General features: G+C 37.7%; 1 protein-coding gene across 1 annotated transcript in view; it reads left to right on the forward strand.

The window, feature by feature from the left end:
- ADSS2 (adenylosuccinate synthase 2) overlaps positions 1 to 20,946 on the forward strand; it is a 41,690-nt gene that overhangs the window by 15,489 nt on the left and 5,255 nt on the right. The window contains exons 4-11 of the mRNA XM_054248357.2: positions 2,668 to 2,718; positions 12,108 to 12,174; positions 12,440 to 12,547; positions 13,570 to 13,651; positions 15,970 to 16,096; positions 17,299 to 17,453; positions 18,447 to 18,571; positions 20,113 to 20,210. Of these exons, the coding sequence (XP_054104332.1) occupies positions 2,668 to 2,718; positions 12,108 to 12,174; positions 12,440 to 12,547; positions 13,570 to 13,651; positions 15,970 to 16,096; positions 17,299 to 17,453; positions 18,447 to 18,571; positions 20,113 to 20,210 (813 nt within the window). The remainder of the gene's footprint in view (positions 1 to 2,667; positions 2,719 to 12,107; positions 12,175 to 12,439; positions 12,548 to 13,569; positions 13,652 to 15,969; positions 16,097 to 17,298; positions 17,454 to 18,446; positions 18,572 to 20,112; positions 20,211 to 20,946) is intronic.

A 20,946-nucleotide genomic window follows, 5' to 3' on the forward strand; every position in this document is an offset into this window, starting at 1 on the left:
ACATGCCAACTGTGGCAATAAATGAAATATAGAATACAGGTGGAGACCAGAAGCCTGCCGTGGTTGGTTGTTGCTGCTGTTTGCCAGCTGACGCAGAGACACTAGTGCTGCTTAGTTACCCTGAACACATTTTTTTCGTTGTATTAAGGGTATGTCATATTTTTTACTGTTAAATACTTGTGTGTGAATAAGCATAAGAAAATGATTACTTGTCAGTAGCATATAAATTCAGAGTTAAGAATATTGGTGTTGCTAAGCAACCACAGATGGAGGAGGAAGAAGAGGACAGAGGAGGAAGGAGGAGGAAAAGGAGGAGGGTTCACAAACTTTGGTTCATGCACAAAATTACTAAAAATATTGTATAAAATTACCTCAATTGATGTGTATAAGGTGTATATGAAACATAAATGAATTTCAGGTATATGTTTGAGTCCTGCCCCCCACAGAGATCTCATTGATACACAAATATTCCAAACTCCCAAAAGATTTGAAATCTGAAATATTCTGGTATTTGGCGTAAAGGACACTCAACCTGCAATACATAATTGAGGAATACCATTAGTATAGTTTCCCCTTGAATTAACTCACATTTAAAACACTCAATTACTGTTAAAGTATTGTTCAGTTTTAAAAGTAGCAATCTGTCCTCAAGTATAATTAACCCCTAAATATGACTTTACAGAGCCCTGTCTTGCTACTATCTCTTTTCTCCTTTCTGCGTTTTTACCTGTGACCCAGTCTCTGATTTTTATATTGGTGAACTTGAGATTTCTCTGCTGCTTTCTGCTGTCATCTCCTTTAAGAAGTTTGCCCTACTCCCTTTTTCCTTCTACCCTATCCAACCCTGCCCTTTACCCACTTTACTGAATTTCTTGGTACTACTTTTTTATGTCTCCTAAACTAACTTTAGAATACATGTTTGTGTGTCAAAACAACCATAGCAGGGAAGGCTTAATGTTCCAGGTTTACCTTTTAGCACATTACTGAGGAGGTTCTCCTCCTTAATCTATAAGGAATACATTTTCAAAACAAATCTTAGGATAAAAACGAATTTTTCATATTTAAAGATTAGTTTTGAAAGCTTGTCAATTTGTCTTTTGTATTTTTGATTTGGATTCATTTGTTTATTCAAGCATCTTTTTTTTTTTTTTTTTTTTTGAGACATGGTCTTGCTCTGTCATCCATGCTGGAATTCAGTGGTGATAGTGGTGGTATGAACACAGTAGTGAGCCTCTACCTCCTGGTGCCCTAGCAGGCCTCCTGCTTCAGCTTCCCAAGTAGCTGGGACCATAGGCACGTGCCACCATGCCTGGCTAGGTTTTTTAATTTTTTTTTTTTTTAGAGATATCACCCAGGCTGGTCTCAAACTCCAGGCCTCAAGCTATCCTCTTGCCTCAGTCCCCCAAAGTGCTAGGATTATAGGCCATTGCTCCCAGCCAAAAATAATTTTTAAAAATACTTATTTGATAACAGATTCTGTGCTATGAAGACTCACAGCCCCTACTCTAGGGCTTCCACAGTTAAATGGGGAGATAGATATATCTCCTTAAAATTCATTGTAGTAAGTATGGTAATTGACAGTACTTTAGAAGAACTAATGAAAAAGTTTATTTTTTTCTTTATATGTTTGTGTGTGTGTGTGTGTGTGTGTGTGTGTGTGTGTGTATTTTTTTTTTCCCTTAAGACAGAGTCTTGCTCTGTCACCAGGCTGGAGTGCAGTGGTGCGACTCACTGCAATCTCTGCCTCCTGGGTTCAGTGATTCTCCTGCCTCAGTCTCTCGAGTAGCTGGGATTACAGGTACACACCACGACACCCAGCTAATTTTTGTAGTTTTAGTAGAGATGGGGTTTCACCATGTTTCTGAGGGTGGTCTCCATCTCTTGGCCTGGCAATCCACCCGCCTTGGCCTTCCAAAGTGCTGGGATTACAGACGTGAGCCACCTCACCCAGCCCTTATTTTTTATAATTATCTTTTGGGAAAGGGTGCCATTCCTAAAATTAACTCTCTCATGTCAGATTTCTCCCTGCTAGGTAACTAACCTCCACAGCAAAAATGATGTTTTTCTACCATTTGCTTTTTGGATTCCTAGAGGTATTTTATATGGATGTGACTGGTTTGAATATGGAACTTTTAGAGCAAGACATTTGGAAAGATAGCACGTGAGTGAATTTGTGTATGGAATGAATGACAGGTGAGAAAACTCTTGTTAGACATGATGTTTCCCATACAGAAGAAAAGACACAAACGTGATTGCTTCAGTAAAAAACACTTTTAGACATTATATTCCTTTTTTTTTTTTTTGAGACAGCGTCTCTCACCATCACCTACGCTGGAGTGCAGTGGCAGGATCTTGGCTCACTGCAACCTCTGCCTCCCAGGTTCAAGTGATTCTTCTGCCTCAGCCACCCAAGTAGCTGGAATTACATGCACCCACCACCACACCCAGCTAATTTTTGTATTATTAGTAGAGATGGGGTTTTACCATGTTTCCCAGGCTGGTCTGAACTTCTGGCCTCAAGTGATCCACCTGCCTTGGCCTCCCACAGTGCTGGGATTACAGGCTTGAGCCACTGTGCCCGGCCTAGACATATTTCTAAAGAAATTAAGATTTTAAAAATGTTATACAAAATATTCAATAAAGATATCTTTTCCCCTTTCTCTCTAGGACTAGAAGGCTGGGAAAAAAGGCTTATTATATCTGACAGAGCTCATATTGGTAAGATGGATATATTGCATTTATTTGTAACTATCTTTTTATCAGAAATGTATCAAATGAAAGTAGTAACCAATTTTGTCTTTCATTTTTATTTAGCCTATGTAGGATGGATTGTAGTAATTGAGTTCAAATACAAAAATTTTTTTTTCAACAAAGTCTAGGCTGAAATTTACCTATGTCTGAAAAAAAGGTTAGCTAAAGAAATTTATTATACAAGCAGTATTTCATAAGACATCTCTAATGCTGTTAAAATTAAGCCACATAAAAATGCAAAGAACATTTATTTGTACATGTAATATTTATATAAAAGTAAGTGTACCATTTTGCAGATAGTTAGAATGACTCTTTGTGCCTAAAATGCAATAATCATTGCTTTTTAAGTGATTCAGATTTGGTTTAGACTAACCTAAATTTCAACTGCTACCAATAAATTTGCGATTTTCTTCTCTGTTTTATTCTCTTTCAGAACCAATAAGAATTGTTAATTAGCAGAGACATGATTGAGAGACAATAACCAGAAAAGAAATAAGTATAAACCATGTAGGAAACTTCCATATGATTGATGTGCAGTCTTAAATTGTATTTAAATATGTATGTGTCCTGAGGCAATAGCTGCTCTAGTTTTAACATTGGCCTCTATTTAAAAGACAGCCTCATCAAAATACTTACAGTATTTCTTAGCCAAGTACAGAAATCAAATAACAGTCCCTCCAGATAACAGCCACAGACTTGAATCCTATGTATAATCTTAGTAATCTAATAAAATAGCTTATTTGAAGTAAATTCTATTGGATTAACATACAGTTTTTATATGAAAATGGCCTTTTCATTACACTGTTTGCTACAGGCTTCTTAATCTGTAACGTCTGAAAAGAACAACTTTTTGTTTTTACTGAAAAACAATTTTATGTTAGTATTTATTGTCCTGTATGTTGTCTGTTAGTGGACTGGTTATCCTTGAATACAAAGACTTTGATAGCTGTTTGTTAGTGCGACTAGATAAAATATGGAATACTTCTGTGTTTTCATAAAACAAAGTAAACTTGTGAGTAGTTTCTATTTCACCTGATTACATTTAAACTATGAAAATATGAATTGTTCGTAATATTTTTATTTAAAAGTCACCTTTTATATTTCCAGCATAATTAATAGCATAGATGTATAACCAAGACAAAAAACAAAGGAAACAAAGAAGGTTTGCAGTCCCAAATGATAACATGAATTTGGATGAGGACAAAAGGGGTTTGTTTTGGTTTTCAGAAGAAGGAGGTTGTCATTTTTCATGCCAATTTTAAGCCAATTTTTTTTTTATAAAAAAAAAATTTTTTATATTTTGGTTGTTAGCTTATCTTAGAACTTGTATTTTAAACTCATATATCACTATTGTGCTACAATATGGGAAGCAATAGAGTGTTACTAATACTCTTTTTTTTTTTTTTCTAAGACAGAGTCTTGCTTTGTTGCTCAGGCTGGAGTGCAGTGGGGTGATCTCAGCTCACTGCAACCTCTGCCTCCTGGGTTCAAGTGATTCTTCTGCATCAGCCTCCTGAGTAGCTGGGATTACAGGTGCGCCACCACGCCCAGCTAATTTTTATATTTTTAGTAGAGATAGGGTTTCACATGTTGGTCAGGCTGGTCTTGAACTCCTGACCTCAGGTGATCCACCAACCTCGACCTTTCAAAGTGCTGGGATTATAGGTGTGAGCCACTGCACCTGGCCCTACTAATATTCTTTCTTACACACAGTCTCCAATGTATATAAGGAAAAATATGTTTTTATGAAGTACTTTTGTAGCATTTTTTTTTTGCTTACACTTACTACTCATTAGCTTTATTTATTCTGTTACCAATAGTTATCTTTATCTTCTTTTAACTTTCATGATTTTATGTGTAGCTTTTTGCTATCCATTGTTCCTATGGATAGAGCAAGATGCTGCATTAGATGATAAAAACCACTTACCTTCACAACTTGCTAATGGCTTTTTGTTATGTTGTCTGCTCTGTGAAATTCAGTATCTTAATGAGCATACCACAATTTAGGATTGCAAAATGGAATAACACACCTGCCCTCTGAATTAACATGTAGCATCAGTGTATGCAATCAGATAGTTTGGCTATCTGCAGATAAAAATATACGCTGATGATACCAGCCTGTTGGAAAGAGCATAGTGTTAAGAGACATAGCTCTGTTCCTGTCCGGAGTCTCCATCTTCCTTCTTCATTGCAATTGCTTTGGGTCTTTTACTTAATAGCTCCATCCTTGGTATAGCATAGAGGTTAAGCAAGTTACTTAATTACGTTAGACCACCAAAACAAAACAAAACAAAAGTAGTAATAGAAAGGGGTCAAAAGCCCTAGAGTAAAAGGAAAGTAATGTGGTTTGAGCCATAATAAATGTAAATGAATATTATTATTTTATTTATAATTATCTTTCTTTAATAGTGATTTTTACCCATAAATGTGTATCCTTAAAGGAAAGTATTTCTGATAGAGGACTGAGTCCCTAGAAGATAAGCTCAGACTCATATTTAGGTGTTAGTAGTCATATGTGTAATAATGGATGTGTTGTGCTTTAAAATGTATATTACTAAAAGCCTATAAGGTTCATTTCCTAGGGTCCTTAAAAAGTCATATGAGAAACGTATTTTATTTTATTATTATTTTTTGAGACAGGGTCTCATTCTGTCACCCAGGTGGGAGTGCAGGGGCGCGATCTCGGCTCATTGCAACCTCTACCTCCTGGGTTCAAGTGAGTCTTGTGCCTCAGCCTCCTGAGTAGCGGGGATTACAGGTGCGCCACCATGCCCAGCTTATTTTTTAAAAAATATTTTTAGTAGAGACAGGGCTTCACCATGTTGGTCGGGCTGGTCTTGAACTTTTAACCTCAAATGATCCACTTGCCTTGGCCTCCCAAAGTGCTAGGATTACAGACGTGAGCCACCATGCCAGGCCAGAAGCATGTATTTTAACACAGTCAATTCTATAATAGTGAAAAAGAGTAAATAGTATCATTAAAAAATTAAATAACTGGAAAATTGTCTGAGAATTGTTGCTATGAAACCACTTTGGATCTTTGCTTTGGAGACTCCCCCTCTCACCATGGGACTGAACGGACAGTTCTGCAAGCTCCATTGTAATTTAAGGCATTAGAAGTCTCATTTCAGAACACCATACAGGATCTGGCACATAGAGGCTTCAAAATGTTCCACAATATGAGATTCCATATAAAAGTGTGGTGGGTGATATAGAGTGTAGTATAATAAAAAAAACTATAGGCGAACTCTGCCAAGACGGCTGAATAGGAACAGCTCTGGAGCACAGTTCCCAGCGAGAGTGATGCAGATGGTGAGTGATCTCCACATTTCCAACTGAGGTTCCAGGTGCATCTCAGTGGGACTGGTTGGACAGTGGATGTAGCCCGAGAAGGGCAAACCAAGGCAGGGTGGGGCGCTCCCTGAACCGGGAAGTGCAGCAGACTGGAGGACCGCCCCCCACTACCCAATGGAGGCCATTGGGGGCTTTTCCGGTCACTCTGGCACTCCTGTACAGATACTACACTTCTCTCGTGGTCCTTACGGCCTACAGACCGGGAAATTCCTGCCAAAGCTCTGCAGGTTTCTAGCATGGCTGTTTCAGCTGGCGCTGCAGATTTCCAGCACAAAAACTGGCACAAACCTGGACAGCCGTTTTAACTGGCTCCTGGAATGCCTGCAAGAGAGAGCCACCCATTTCCCTGAAAAAGAGGGGGCTGAAGGCAAGAAGCAAGGCGATGTGGCTCAGTGGGTCCCACCCCCACAAAGACCAGTAATCTGAAACACACTAGCTTGAGAGTTTTGCAGCCAGCGCAGCAGTTTGAGCTCAACCCTGGATGGTTGAGCTCCATGGGGGACGGGTGTCTACCATTACTGAGGCAGTCCACTGTTACTGAGGCAGTCAGCCATTACCAGGGCAGTCAGCCATTATCAGGGCAGTTCGCCTTACTGAGGCAGTTCTGACCTTACCTGTGTAAACAAAACCGCAAGGAAGATTACACAGCTGCTGGGCAGAGCCCACAGCAGCTCAGCAGCGCCTCTGCAGGTAGACTGACTAGACGCCCTCCTTGCTGGGCAGGGCATCTTTGAAAAAAAGGCAGCAGCATGTCACAGAGCACCTGGGAAGAAGGGTGGTTGTGAGTTCCGCTGCAACGGACTTAAACGTCCCTGCCCAGTAGCTCTGAACGGGACAATGGAGCTCCCAGCACAGCACTTGAGCTCTGATAAGGGACAGACTGCCTCCTCCAGTGGCTCCCTGAGCCCTGTATATCCAGAGAGGCAGCTCATAAAGGAGAGCTCTGGCTGACATCTGGCAGGTCCCCTTCTGAGATGAAGATACCAGAAGAAGGAACAGGCAGCAACCATTACTATTCCGCAGCCCCCACGGGTGATTCCCAGGCAAGCAGGGTCTGGAGTGGAACTCCAGCAGTCCTGCAGCAGAAATTCCTGACTGTTAGAAGGAAAACCAAGAAACAGAAAGAAATAGCTTCAACATCAACAGAAAGGCCATCCACTCAGAGACCCCATTCGAAAGTCACCAACCACGAAGACCACAGGTAGGTAAATCCACAAAGATGGGAAGAAGCCAGCACAAAAGGATGAAAATGCCAAAAACCAGAACACCTCTCCTCCTCCAAGGGATCACAACTCCTCACTATCGAGGGAACAAAGCTGGATGGAAAATGAGTCTGATGAATTGACAGGAGCAGGCTTTAGAAGGTGGGTAATAACCTGAAGCTAAAAGAATATGTTCTAACCCAATGCAAAGAAACTGAGAACCTGGAAAAAAGGTTAGGTGAAATGCTAACTAGAATAACCAGCTCAGAGAAGAACATAAATGACTTGATGGAGCTGAAAAACACAGCACAAGAACTTTGCAAAGCATACACAAGTTTCAGTAGCCGAATCAACCAAGCAGAAGAAAGGCTATCAGAGATTGAAGATCAACTCAATGAAATAAAGCGAGAAGGCAAGATTAGAGGAAAAAGGGCTAAAAGAAATGAACAAAGCCTCCAAGAAATATGGAATTATGTGAAAATATCTAATCTGCCTTTGATAGGTGTACCTGAATGTGACGGAGAGAATGAATCCAAGCTGGAAAACACTCTTCAGGATATTGTCTGGGAGAACTTTCCCAACCTAGCAAGGCAGGCCAACATTCAAGTCCAGGAAGTTCCGAGAACACCACAGAGATGTTCCTCAAGAACAGCAACCCCAAGGCACATAATCGTCAGATTCACCAGGGTTGAAATGAAGGAAAAATGCTAAGGGCAGCCAGAGAGAAAGGTCAAGTTACCCAAAAAGGGAAGCCCATCAGACTCACAGCGGATCTCTCAGCAGAAACCCTACAAGCCAGAAGAGAGTAGGGACCAATATTCAACATCCTTAAGGAAAAGAACTTTCAACCCAGAATTTCATATCCAGCCAAACTAACCTTCATAAGTAAAGGAGAAATGAAATACTCTATGGACAAGCAATTGCTGAGAGATTTCATCACCACCAGGCCTGCCTTGCAAGATCTCCTGAAGGGAGCACTAAACATGGAAAGAAACAGTACCAGCCACTACAGAAACGTACCAAATGGTAAAGACCATCGATGCAATGAAGAAACTGCATCAACTAATGGGCAGAACATCCAGCTAGTATCAAAATGGTAGGATCAAATTCACATATAACAATATTAACCTTAAATGTAAACGGGCTAATATGTTCTTCTAACACTGTTAGCTGTAGTTCACAAATATTTATATATTCATTTCCATTTATTCAAAATAACTTGTAATCTCGATTTTAATCCGTAAGTTGAATATGATGTTTATGTTTCCAAATATTGGAAGATTTTCATGATTTCTCTCTTACTGATTTATAATTTAATTGCATTGTGAACAGAGAATGTACTCTGTATGGTCCTAATCTTACTTTGTTGAGACTTGTTAATGATCAGTATGGTTGGATTGGTTGGATTTATGTCTGCTCTTTTTGTTCTTTGTCTACTTTTCTTCTTTTCTTGCTTTCTTTTAGATTGAACATTTTTAATATTATCTCCACTATTAACTTACTAGCTGTATCTCTTGTTTTATGAATTAATGAATTTTGATAGTCTAGGGGTTATAATATACATCGTTATCTTAACTTGATTTACCTTCAAATATTATTTCACTTAGAAGGTTTAAACAGTTGATTTTTTCAAGGAAACTTAAAAATTATTAAGTTGCTGGCCAACTGTTTACATTAGCATACTAATGCAAGGACCTGTTGTGTTAACATTTTGCCCTGTTCACTGAATCTCAGAACTCAGTTTGTACCATAAGAGATTCTTATTGAGGGAAAATGGCCTGAGAAATGGTTTGAGATACTTAAAGAAAAATTTAAATATGAAATCCAGATTTGTTAGGTATCTGTCCTTTTATTTAATATCTATCTATTAAATGCCTACTGTGTCAGCTATGGTGCAGAGCACTAAGGATTCAGCAATAGAAAAGACTGAAAACATCTCTCAATGGAGCATATAGTGTATTAGTGAAAACAAACTATATAAATAGAAATATGTAATAGATGTAGCATGTCATATAGTGCTCAGGTCTGAGGAGAAATAGTAAATCAGAGAAAGGAGCTAGGCAATGTCAGACAGTTTGGAGGAGTAGGGTAGGGGCCTACAGTTTTACGTAATGTGACTGGGGAGGCTTCACTGAAAAGTGACAGTTGAGTGAAGACCTCAGGGAGATTGAAGGAAGCAAAGTGACTATTACATGTACCTAGGCTCATGCTGAACATAATATAGCATTCATCATCTTAATACAGCTTAACTAGAATAGGAAATGAAAAATGAAAAAAAATGAAATGCTGTTAATAAACTTAGAGGTGCACAGTTATGATTTTCTTTTTGCTTGAACTAGGTTGTAGAAAGTGAAACATTATTATTCCAAGGCTGTTGTTTCAAAACAGTAATAGTGGAGGCATTAATGCTCCATGCCATTGTAAAGTCTTATGAAAGTAATTATTCTGATTACAGTAATTGCTTCCTGGGGCCTAGAAAAAACAAGGAAAGCATTAGCTCTATGACAAGGTACTAGATTAATTTCTGAAAAATATGGTTCATCTGCTTTCCATCAACCATTTATTTGTGGGTTGTCAGTTGCTTTTTTAATTTCTTTGAGCATGGAAAACAAAACATTTAAATTCAAATGTCTTTTTATTCAAAAGAAATGAAAATAGCATACTTCAATATCTCAATCTTGTCATACTGATTTGCAAAATCAGGGTTTAATGAAACAGCCCTTAAGAACTATCTGACTTCTCAAGTAACTGAGAAAGACTATTGCTTGGGCAATAAAACGGGAAGATGATAATAAACTAATCCTCTTAGCTCAATTATTGTTTACATAAATAATATTTTATTCTTTTTCATTGCCATATAGTATCCCTTTATATGACCATTCACACTTTCAGAAATCCATTCATTCTACCATTGATGAAAATTTGCATTGTTTCCAATATTGGGAACAATTACAAATACTGTTACCCTGAGCATTTTCATAGATGTCTTTTGGTGTGCAGTATAGCAGTATGATTTCAAAAGATGTCACTGTTATCTGTGTGACACTAAGACAGTTACTGCTTATTAGATACTTTTGAATCACACAATACAAATTGAGCTTCTGAAATGTAACTAATTAGTACATACAGCATCAAAGCTTTCCTACTAACAGCAACAGGGAAGCCTGTTGATCATAAAAAGCTATGGTTGTTAACCTTGCCAAGCACGGGGAGGATTGCCTTGGCAGTTTCAGGAGTGTCTAGAGGAGGGAATCAGAGAGGAGTACATATAGGGGTTTTAGGGGCAGGTTCATCAGAGGGTGGGTTTAGGTTGGGTTATCAGACTTTTCTAGCTTCACCATCTTTAACTTCAATATCGTTTTTCTAATTCTTCTTCTTCTTTCTTTCTTTTTTTTTTTTTTGAGACGGAGTTTCACTGTTGTTACCCAGGCTGGAGTGCAATGGCATGATCTCGGCTCACCGCAACCTCCGCCTCCTGGGTTCAAGCAATTCTCCTGCCTCAGCCTCCTGAGTAGCTAGGACTACAGGCACGCACCACCATGCCCAGCTAATTTTTGTATTTTTAGTAGAGACGGGGTTTCACCTTGTTGACCAGGATGGTCTCGATCTTTTGACCTTGTGATCCACCTGCCTCGGCCTCCCAAAGTGCTGGGATTACAGGCTTGAGCCACCGCGCCCGGCCTTTTCTGATTCTTTTAATTAGTTCTTTTACAGATGCTACCACTAATTCCGAGAACCTCATATTAGTCTTTCTGTAACATCTACACATTTCAACTTAATTATTTGGAAACAGTGACATCATTAGCAAAAAGAAGCTATGGTTAAATATACTAAAAATTGTTAAATTGTACATCTTAAATGAGTGAATTTTATGGTATAAATTATATTCCCATAAAACTGTTTAAAAGCAAAACAAAAAGCAGTAAGCCTTGATTAGAAGTTGAGGGACAAAAATTCTAGTTCTGTCTCTTCTATAAACCAACTGTTTATTAAGTCAGTAAATATTTGAGAACTTATTTGCGTTGGGATCAACTAGTAGGCTATACTGACACGGTCCTAATACTCTTAGGGCACTGGTAGGAGAGAGAGAGAGTACAAGTTGTGTGGGTTTAGAAAGAGGCAGTATTTCATGCAGAAGCCCATGCCTTGTAGCTGAGGGCTGCAAAGAATGCCACTGTAACCAGAGGGCAATGAGGGTAGCAGAGCATCGTATAGGATTAAAGTGCAGACTGCAAGGTCATATAAAAAGAATTTTGTCTCTTTTTTTAGGGCACTAGAAAACCATTGAGTTTTAAGGGCAGGGGAGGTGCGAACGCTGTGTTTGTGTCTTGGAAAGATGGCTTTGGCTGCATTACAAAGTTTGGATTAGAGGTGTCTAAGAATGGAAAGAGATACACACATTAGGAGACTGCAGTTTTGGTGAGAAATGATGGAAGCTAGTGAGACTCATGAGGAAAAAGGAGGTGTCAAAATGATCCCTAGATTTCTGGAATCCAGAACTTCAAGAATAAAGAGTAAATTGACCTTTATAAAATTTAAGGTCAGATGTTTCAAAATTAGCCTTTTAATGACTTATTTTTAAAATAGTATAGACTGCAATAAATTAGAGTGAAGGATCAGACATTTTCATAGTAATGTACTAGTTGGTGTTATAATCTCCTACTGTTATCAGTTTAAAAAATTTGTTTGTCATACTGAAATGAGGCTGAAGGGATTTATACTAAAGTAATTGGAAATGCAGTATGTTTTGCTTTTGTGTATTATCTTTGTTTCAACAACCGTGGTTTCATTTCCCCTCAGTATTTGATTTTCATCAAGCAGCTGATGGTATCCAGGAACAACAGAGACAAGAACAAGCAGGAAAAAAGTATGTTTTTTAATTTTAATTTTTTTATTTTGGTGCAGTTTATGGATATCCAGACTCTTATATTTTAATTCTAGAGCAGAAGTTTACGAAAAATAAGTATTGATATATCCTGTAATAGAGAAAATCAGTGGGATTATGAACATTACTTAACAACAAGTAGTATAAACAGAAAATATCATGTGTAATTTTATTCTTTGTAAATGATCTGACCGTAAGACCTACATCTTTTCGTCTAACTTAAAGCTTGTTTTGATTTGTTTTGAAGTTTGGGTACAACAAAAAAGGGCATTGGGCCAGTTTATTCTTCCAAAGCTGCTCGGAGTGGACTTAGGATGTGCGATCTTGTTTCTGACTTCGATGGCTTCTCTGAGAGGTAACTAACTTATGTTTCAAAATGGAAGGAATGAATGCATTTTTAATTTTTTTTAAAACCTAGGGTGCAAAATGATACAATCAGTGTTCTAGTTAAATAGTGGTGGTTGGCATTTTTAAGCTTTGAAATATTAAAGTTATTTTTATTGCATTCTAATCCTTAGTTATAGATTAACTTCATGAAAAATAACATGATGGTGATTTAATAGAATATCCTAAGAAGACAAAACCAGAGTTATATTTAAGATTTGAAATATGGAATGGTTGGCTGAGAAAGAGAATGATTCCGGGGGTGTGGCAGTCCTAGGGCGGTCACATTCTAAAGTCTTGATCCTTGCATTTTCGGGCCTGGAGACTCCTTATGTTCTCCTACCCAGAAGTCATTAGCTCTCAGATATTGGTGAATTACTGTATACCAAGCTCAACTTGAAAAACAGAAATGCTACATTAACACATACTTTCTGTAGCCAGATATTCATGGGAAACCTAGTAGTCATCAGAAAGCTACTCGGTGACTTGATAGAGACTTGGTTGTGTTGAATAACAAGTGGCATCCAAGCTATAATGACATATTGTATCCCCTTTCAGTCAAATATATGTGTCTGCACTGGCAGTGCACCTTTACTGAAGAATATTAGATTGCTAATGTCTGCCTCTCTGTCTTACAAGTATCATGTAAACTGTGCCCCCCTTTTTTTGTACAGTGTAATATAGTTAATTAAGATTTAAATCTTTTGTGTTTACAGATTTTAGTCATTCCATTTCTATTCTCCCTCTACCCACACATTATCTTAATTACGTTGTTGATAGGCCTAAACTTGAGTAAAAAAATAATTTGAGTGTCTTGTTCATTCATATGGCTGATCTCCTTATTAAATTTTATTTCTCAGAAGGTAACTTCAGTTTCGGGATTACTTTGCTGTTAAGATCATTTACCATCTGCAGAAATCATTTGAATAGAATGATATTATTAGAAATATTTTTAAAAGAATGATAATGTCTTGATTTATCTTTATTTCTCAGGTTTAAAGTTCTAGCCAACCAATACAAATCTATATACCCCACTTTGGAAATAGACATTGAAGGTGAATTACAGAAACTCAAGGTAATGCTTTCTGACCTCTTTAATGTTCTTTTTAACACTTGTTTGCCAACTTGGCATCTAGATCTTTTCATTCATGTAAGCTTTGGGTAAGAACTGGCAAAGGAAATTATTTATCTTGGACATGGTATGTTTGAGTGACTTTACATGATACAGCTTAGGCAAAACAGTGAGCAGGGAGCAGGAGGAGTACCTGAAGTAAAGGAGACAGAGCCCAGATCATGTCTCATGCGATGACAGGGACTTTAGATCTTCTCCTGGAGATAATGAAAAGCTGTTAGGTAATTTTGAACAGAAAGAAGACTAGATTTGCACTATATGAAAATCACTTCTAGCAATTAGAGGACAGATCAGGAAAGGGATGAGTGAGAACTCTTTAAGCTAACCAACTCATTTTAAAAGGATAACCCCGTGGGGTCAGTTTTTTTAGCAGTGCACTTTTCGAAATTCCTATCCTCTCCATTCTTTCATCTTTGACAGTTTTCGATAAACTTCAAACTGTTTCCTATGAATCTGATTATTACTTCTTCTCATTTATAAATAAGTATCGATATCAATTCCAGAACTAAGTAGAAATCTATAAACCTCATGCCATTCTAGAATAAATGCAGACCTTAGATCTGCACAGTCACTAAGTTCTAAAAAAAATATGACCTATAAGGAACATTCTAAATATTAGGTATTTGTATTTCAGTGCACTGACTGTTGTTTAGAATAGACTACCATTTTCTTTTTATTCTGTTATGCAATAAATATTTTATTTATTTTATTTTTAGAGACAAGATCTCACTTTGTCACCCAGGCTGGAGTACAGTGGCATGAACACAGTTCACGGCAGCCTCAAACCCCTGGGCTCAAGAGATCTCCTTCCTCAGCCTTCCGAGTTGCTGGGACTACAGGCACATCACCACACCCAGCTAATGTTTTTTGGTAGATAGAGGTTTTTGCCATGTTGCCCAGGCTGGTCTTGAGTGCCTGAGCTAAAGCAATCTGCCTGCCTTGGCCTCTCAAAATGCTGGGGTTACAGGCATGAGCTATGGCACCCAGCCTGTTATGCAATAAATATTTTAACTTTTTCACTAGCAACTTGGAAATGTTTACATGCTAAAGTATGAGTATGGCTTTTCAAGTCCATTTTATACGTGCTCCATGGGAACTTAAAGTAGATGACTAATAATAAATAAAATTGGGTAAGAAGATTCTTATAGGTTATGTATGTTGAACCAGAACTTTAAGGAACAAGGAACTCACGTGATGACTAGTGTGGTCATTTCAGGTATAAAAACGGGACTAAAACAGGAATAAGTAAGGAATTGGAGACTAGAGCCAAGGAATGATCATACATTTATCAGTGGGTATGAACACACTCAGGTGGGTTCATGAGTAGATTGGAATTTCTATAATAGTTTACATATTTAAACATAGTTGAACCTAGGTTTAATGCAGTTATACTATAGGCCTTAGGGGAAGTTTTTGGTTATTTTACATTTTTAATTGAATTCTGAGGTTAAGCAGTAGTACTAAAAAATGTTTTGGGAATTGTTTATGATGCCCATGTGTTACATGGTATTGGATTTTATCTACTAGTAATAGTGCAGAGGTAGATATGTTGCAGTACTGGGATAAAATTAAAAAGAACAATAGCAATCAGTCACTGATAGTTGCATACTTGGCAGTGTAACTTGTGGCCCTCACCACATTTTTAGAATCACTCTGATGCAAGTTTCAAAATTCATGGTTGGCCAGACACAGTGACCTATGCCTGTAAACCAGCACTTTGGCGGCTGTGGTGGGAGAATCGACTGAGCCTGGGAGGTTGAGGCTGCAAGTGAGCCATGTTCCCACCACCTACTTCAGCCTGGGTGACAGAGTGAGACTCTGTCTCAAAAATTGAAATAAAATAAAACAGTTATGGTTTTGTAGATTATAAATACAGCTTTTCAAACACCTCACAAAATTTAAAAGCATAATAAATGTAGTTATTTATTTTCCTGAAAGCTGGTTTATGAAGTATGAATACTTTGCTGTTTGGAGGGCTTTAATTTTTTAAATTAAAAATTAAATTGTAGTGAGGTTAATATAAAACCTTTGAATTTCACTGTATCTCCAGTTTTTTTTTAGCTAATGCCTCTTTTCTGTTCCTGGAAAATCAGCATGAGAGATGAAAGCTAATCCAAATGTTACAGGAGAGTGAGCACCGTCACCAGCTCCTTTCTGCTTTGCGTTTGTCAGTTTTCATGTCATAAAGTCAGGTAATTTATTCTTGTACTGGTTGTGTTGAACATGTGTTAGTGAAAATTGGTTTTTATCTTTGTGTACAGGGTTATATGGAAAGGATTAAACCAATGGTGAGAGATGGAGTTTATTTCCTATATGAGGCCCTACATGGACCACCAAAGAAAATCTTGGTAGAAGGTGCAAATGCAGCACTATTAGATATTGATTTTGGTAAGTGAGATATGGTTTGTAGTTAAGGGAGCTTATCTGAGCTGTAAGTAGTTAAGAGATAAATAATGAATGTTAGCATTAAGGAGTTTTAAAGCAATGTTTTTAGCTTGTATATTCAGGATGATGAAAGTTTATCATCTTATGGCACCTTTTTAAAAGAATATTGCAGATCACACAATACATGTGTTAAGCTCTCTCTTTTATTAGAAAAATAATCATTTGAGTTCAGTAGGTCTGAGGTTCTGTAAATTGTGGTTTTTGTTGGTTTATGGTTCAGTTCCATACCCTGAAACTGTCAGATAAGATAAATTCTATGGAATAGTCTGCATCTTTAATTCAACCTTTTAAAAATGTATACATTATTATTAAGTAAGATTTATGAAAGCCTGTTTACATAAATTAGCTCCCTAGGCATGAGACTCTGAATTCAGAGCATTTCCTTCATATTCCAAAGGTTAGTTAATGCTTAACTCCTTTCTTCAAACTACTGCCTAATTTCTTTACTGTTTCATTTAAACATGATTTCTCATGACTAGTCTCATTGTTCTCAGCTTTAACTGACATTTCATTGGCTTTTGACTCCAAGTGAACTATTAAAGAAAGTGTATTTCTACATAGTAGACATGTATTTTTGATACCATAATGTGCTTAGCCAGTCTGGAAAGAAAACAGGTGTCTAATTGGCAGAGTGAATAGTTCAATATGACAGAGATCTTTGGGAGTGAGAAAGTATAACACTCTCTAGCTCTTATACTTTGAGGGTTATTCCCTGAGTAGAGATTAAAAGCTGGGGAAATGTTGAATACTATGAAAATGTTTGTGTTGCTGTCACTCCAGGTTGCTATTACACTTTAAATATTAGTATGAGGAAGTCATATTTGTTTTACACTAACAGGAAACTATGAAAATAAGTAGATGAGTTTCAGCATTAAATTTCTTCATAATCCTTAAGTGAGTAGTTATTGTACTTACTGTACCTGGTCATGCATTCAAGGAGCCTCTCAGTATAAGCACTTCAGTTAAAGCTCTAACCTCATTTTTATCTCATTACAGCTAAAATGAGTAAAAAGTAAAACATTGAAACTGTGAGAGGGCAGTTAGATACCTATAATGTCCTCAAATGCAGAATTGTAATAGTAATTCTGTTTTAAAGTATGTTATTCCTGTGTATACTGTATTTTAATATGTGTTTCTGTTTTTAGGGACTTACCCTTTTGTAACCTCTTCAAATTGTACCGTTGGAGGTGTGTGTACTGGTTTGGGTATGCCCCCTCAAAATGTAGGAGAAGTGTATGGAGTTCTGAAAGCTTATACGACTCGAGTCGGCATAGGTGCCTTTCCTACAGAGCAAGAGAATGTAAGCCCGTCTGCAGCAAACAGAAACTCGCTCTTCTTCTTCAGGGATTCTTATCTCCTCTGCCTTTCACTTAATTTGCAAGACTGCTTAGAACAACATGTTCTTAAAAGCACATAACTTTGGCTACATGTGCTGGCCCCTGTCTGTAATCCCAGCACTTTGGGAGGCCGAGGCAGGCAGATGACTTGAGCCCAGGAGTTCATGATCAGCCGGGACAGCATGTTGTAGGTGGTGGTGTGCACCTGTAGTCCCAGCTACTGGGGAGGCTGAATAGGAGGGTCACTTGAGCCCAGGAGGCAGAGATTTCAGTGAGCTGAGATGGCACCATGGCACTCCAGCCTGGGCAGCAGAGTGAGACTATCTCAAAAAATATGTAACAAAAACAAAATAAACAAAAACTATGTAATTGTAATGATGCCAGATATAAGAGATAATGAAATCATAGCTTTAAACAGAAAGGAACAAATTAAGGACTTCGGTAGATCATAGGAAAAACAAGCTTTAGGGAATGACTTTAGGGTAGATATTTGAGCATGTTTTCTATCTTCACTTTCTTTAGAAAGGCATTATGATACTGGTGACTTACTGATACGTTTGCCTTATGGGTTTCAGGAAGAACATCAAACTACAGTTCTTGGAAGAATTGGCTGGATTTGTCTATTTTAATAAATACTGATTTTTTAAATTTTAATCTGTCAATCTAAATTTTAGGAAGTTATCTGTATAACAATTGTAAAAAAAATACTGACTTAAAAAACATAATAATAATGCCTCCCTCAGATAAAATCCATCATCTCGATGGAATTCTATCTTTGATTTAGTTATTATCTGAAAGATGTTTATCTCAAAGATAGATGTTTGCTGTGATCTCTAGTATATATTATTACACTAGATATATAGCACTGCTATTCTCATCCTAAAGTTCTATTTTCTTTTTTTTTTTCCTGTGTGAATTCCTCTTTATTGCAAAAAGTTCTATTTTCTGTTCTGTAGGAAATTGGAGAATTATTACAAACAAGGGGTAGAGAGTTTGGTGTAACTACTGGAAGGAAAAGAAGATGTGGCTGGTTGGACCTCGTTTTGCTCAAATACGCTCATATGATCAATGGATTTACTGCGTGAGTATTCTTCAGAAACGTTTATTTCAGGAAATCATAGATGGTTAATGGTGATAGGTTTAATTTGTGGAGTACCTTAATAGGAAAATTTCACTCTTTAGCCTCCATATTGAAATTGTAGTGCCAGGCAGAAATAGACCAAGATACAGGGGGACGGGTACACAAGGAGAGGGACCCCAAGTTATCTTCCTAGGCATCCAAGGTTGTTGAAAAGAATCACGACACTCTTACATGTATGTAAGTATAGAGGCAGGCAGAATAGGGTACATAGTTGGATAGATAGATGGGTATATAGCAGAAACACCATGAGCATGTACAGAGGGGAGGCGATGCAGCTAGTGATTAGCGTGTGGGCTTAATATCTGAGTTCCTGGATTCAGATCTCAGATCTGTGCATTATGCTTGTATAGCTGAGCAAGTCAATCTCTGCTCCTGTTTCATCCTCTCTAAAATCTAGATTATAGTATGACCTACTTCATGGGGGTATTTTCAAAATAGGTGAGAAACATAGTAAGAGCCTATTGCATACTGCCTGGCCAACTGAAAATGGTCAGGCAGAGTTGGTTGTTATTAAGGCATATACATGAATAGGTAGACAGATATATTCATATCTGTATTAGACTGAACATTCAGTAAATAACAGAATAAGGTTTAAAGTATATTTTTTGGGACGAGAATCCCAAATTTAGTTTGTTATCCATTTCCACAGATTTTTCTCTTTAAAACCTGTTTTCCAGTCAGTGTGTCGGGAAATTTTGATGTATCATGAAGAGGTCCTTGACGTGGTTTTTCTCACTCTTCTTTGACAATTTCTGACCAGAAGGGTAGAGGTGATGGTAACCAGAGTGAAGAACTGAGGGATGTTGGCATGTGTGTAAATGTACATGTATCTTAATCATCCATGTAGTATAGTGACTTCTGCAGTGTTCCGTGGCCACAGTGCATCGCTAACTCCAGGCAGCCCTCCCACAAATACATGTTGGTTCATCAATCATAAGAAAGCTGATTTGGGCATGGTGGCTCATGCCTCTAATCCCAGCACTTTGGGAGACTGAGAGGCAGGAGGATCACTTGAGGCCAGGAGTTAATAGACTAGCCTGGGCAACTAGACTCTGTCTCTACAAAAAATGCAGAACAATTAGCTGGGCCTGGTGGCACACGCCTGTAGTCCCAGCTATTTGGGAGGCTGAGGTGCAAGGATCACTTGAGCCTAGGAAGTTGAGGCTTGCAATGAACCCTGTTGTGCCACTGCACTCCAGCCTGGGTGACAAAGCAAGACCTTATCTCAAAATAAAAAAAGAAAGCTAAGCAAAATTCATCAGTGAAAATCTGTTAGAATTACTAGCAAAGTAACTCAGTGTATATTGTCCTCTAGTGTTTTATGTGTGGCACGCTTTAAAATATAAGCCTAACCAGTTTTCAGAATTGCTTTAGAACTTTTAGCTTTGCATGAATTTTTCTTTACTCCTGCATTAATCAAATTAGATGTTAGAGCCTTTAAGAGTTTGCTTTTTTAACATTGCCTTTTCTTCCAAAATTAGATTGGCACTTACCAAGTTGGATATTTTGGACATGTTTACGGAAATCAAAGTTGGAGTTGCTTACAAGTTAGATGGTGAAATCATACCTCATATTCCAGGTATTTTCTTTTAGGCAATATCTAAAGAATATTATAAGGTGAATGTATTAGAGCAATTTCATAAAGCTCTTCCATATAATTTGCAATAGATAGATAGTGACAGGCTTGATATGCCCTTTATAATTAGTATAAATTTGCTCTCATTATTATTAGTATTTGGTTCATAACTAATACTTATTTGGGTGTTGGGTCACAACAAGTATGTGCTCAAACTCAAAAGAATAAAGAAAAACAGGGCACCTCTGAGCCCAGTCATACTGCTCTCGAGTGTCATCTTCCCTACTTCGAAAGTAGTTTCCATGGAGGTGTTTCTCCCTTCCTTGGTAACACTGGGGTAACAAGAGCCCTTGTCTTGTTAAGCTGGCTCTCAGTACATTAGCCCTCCCTGTCCTTCAGGCCCCATGAATGACTTTCTCTGCCCTTGATTTTATGGTTTAGTCATGTGATAAGGGTTAGGAACATTGACTAGCTTAATAAAACTTGATGAGCCAGTAGGTTTGGTGATTACCTTGTGGCAGCTGTTTCTTAGGAATTGAGGATAGCTGTAAGTTCTTGGAAATTAAATGCCTATTATCTTTCCTTTTCTTACATGTATATAAGTATAGAGGGAATCTAGCTATTTTATAAAAAAGTATCTACTGCCATTGTAGGATAATATTCACTTGGAAAACTGGCTGTTCCAGTATATGTTATGTCCTGGTTCTTCATTCTATCTACAAACCTATTTCAAGAGTTA

This window comes from Callithrix jacchus, chromosome 19 (assembly GCF_049354715.1).
Source record: "Callithrix jacchus isolate 240 chromosome 19, calJac240_pri, whole genome shotgun sequence".
In the NCBI taxonomy this organism is placed as follows: domain Eukaryota; kingdom Metazoa; phylum Chordata; class Mammalia; order Primates; family Cebidae; genus Callithrix; species Callithrix jacchus.